Raw genomic sequence first — 2161 nt, forward strand, 5'->3', positions numbered from 1 at the left:
AAAAAAAAAAAAAAGAAAAGCTGCAAACTACTTTGCACAAAAGGAATCCAACCACATATGGAAGCAGATGAACTCCTTGTTAAATGTTAGTTATTTCAGTTACTGCCTACTTTCAAGAACAGATGCTACTTCTCTCTGTATTCAGTGGTCTTCATGCTTGACCATCCACAAAAATACTGCCCTTCATCACACATGATAACTATCTTCCCTAATATCTTCAGCAGCCATTTAGGTGGGCCTTGGGGCATTTTACAGGCCACATGATACAAGGAGACTTAACTAGTCCCAGGAGTCAAGCAGGGCCCTATTCAAGCCATAAGGCCATTTCCCTGGCTTTGAGTATGGCTCCAGCTAAAGAAAGGGGACACAAAGGCCATCTTCAGGGTGCAGATGAATCCCAGGCTTCCCACTGGAGCACAAGGAGCTTCCTCACCTTTTACTGTGTTGGTGCAGTGCATGGGAGAGGTCAGAGGCTCCAGCCATTCCTGACCCTTCCTCCTTAGTCAAAGAAGGGCCCAGAAGAGCAAAAGTAAAGCTCTTCCACTACGTTTCCTTTTTCTGCCAGTACCCTTCTATTAACATCCCTTTTAACTTTGGGGACTAGAAAAGTAAAGTGACTATAAAGGCAGTGACACATGGTAGTAGAGGGAGAAAAAATACAGAGGTATGGAAAAGGAAGATCACAGGGATCGATTTGTCACTTACCCAAAGCCATAAAACAGCCCCGACTTTCATCTCTGGTTCTCTGTCATTTGTAGCTCAAGACCAGCAAACGTGTATATAACTTCTGTGCCCAGGATGGACAAAGTGCCCAGCAATGGATGGACAGGATCCAGAGCTGTATCTCTGATGCCTGATGCCCATGGTCAACATACGCAGAAGAGGTAGAGGAACGTGGGCTGCCCGACAGAAAAAAGAAAATCCTTGAGGAGCTAACCACAAGTCATCCCACAGCCTGAGGTTCTCCCGCCCAGTCTTACCCAGTCCCCTTGGGCAGCGATTGCGATGTCTACTTAACCTGCATGGGTGTGTCACACAGGTCTGGTCAAGAGCCCAAGGCATTCCCTATATCTTGCACTAAATTGTTCTAACAGGGTCTTAGTGGTTAGGGATCAGAAGATGCCTCCTGAGCCAACTGTCACCTGCCCCCAGGCAAAATGGCTACCACCTACCTGGATCCTTCTTCATGAAAGCTAGATCCTTTTTGTTCTCCAACATCATAATTTCCGTGGAGAGCTTTTTAACAGGCAAAAATTGAAACCCTCCAAGATTATCTCCTATTCTACACAGAATAGGTTTACCAACAGAGGCACCTACTCGTACTGCCTGACCTTTGAGATGCTCAGTTCTCTGGTGCTGCCAAAAGGTGCTTCTCTCTGCCATGGGGGTTCACAGCAAAAGACATCATTGCTCAGTGGCAGGCAAAGAGGGAGCACACAGGGTTATTCCAATGGAAAAAGATTGTCCAGGGAATGATGCAACAATGAACAGGCCAATGCAGGAAAATACTGTTTCCAAAACACTGACTTCTCTAAACTAGAAGTGCTCTGAGGATCTAGGACCTGTGTTCCTGTGTATTCTTCTGCTCCTGGACAGCTTCTTACACAAAATAACATGCAAAAAGCTGAATGCACTAACCCACAAAACAAACACTTGCACTGAACTCCTAATGAAGATGTTGGGAAGACAGAGGCCATCTATTTATGACCACACACACCTGTGACAAGGGCTGTGTAGACCACAGTCACACTGTGGCATGACTGGATACCCAAACAACACTTCTGCACATGAAAAGTAAGAACTGTCTTTAGATTTTCTTTACTTTTGATAACCTTGTGTTTGTTCAGCTTAAGATTCAAGAAATGCTGTTTGCTTATTATAAACAGAAACAGCATTTCCGCTACAGCCACTGACACCAATTGGAGTCATAGGTAGCTAGGTCATTTCATTTGTTTTGAAATGTTAATATGTTAAATACTAAACTAATATTTCAAAAATATGTATATATGATTTCTACATCCTTGTTTTTCAGATAGCCTGCTTATAATTTAATATAAAATTAACTAAACTGATTCATTTATAAGATTTCAATAATGAAATGGTTCCCTTTTTAAAAAATAAAAAATACTAGTTCTCCTTTCTAAAGGCAGTGTTATTTTTT

The 2161-nt window shown here is 42.6% G+C and overlaps 1 protein-coding gene across 1 annotated transcript in view; it reads left to right on the top strand.

Moving 5' to 3' along the window:
• Nucleotides 1-2123, top strand: part of SBF2 (SET binding factor 2) — a 518495-nt gene extending 516372 nt beyond the window's left edge. The window contains exon 38 of the mRNA XM_012654180.1: nucleotides 759-2123. Within this exon, the coding sequence (XP_012509634.1) occupies nucleotides 759-857 (99 nt within the window). The 3' untranslated portion in view covers nucleotides 858-2123. The remainder of the gene's footprint in view (nucleotides 1-758) is intronic.
• Nucleotides 2124-2161: the final 38 nt, after the last annotated feature.

The sequence above is a fragment of the Propithecus coquereli genome, unplaced genomic scaffold (assembly GCF_000956105.1).
Source record: "Propithecus coquereli isolate 6110/MARCELLA unplaced genomic scaffold, Pcoq_1.0 Scaffold44, whole genome shotgun sequence".
Taxonomy (NCBI): Eukaryota; Metazoa; Chordata; class Mammalia; order Primates; family Indriidae; genus Propithecus; species Propithecus coquereli.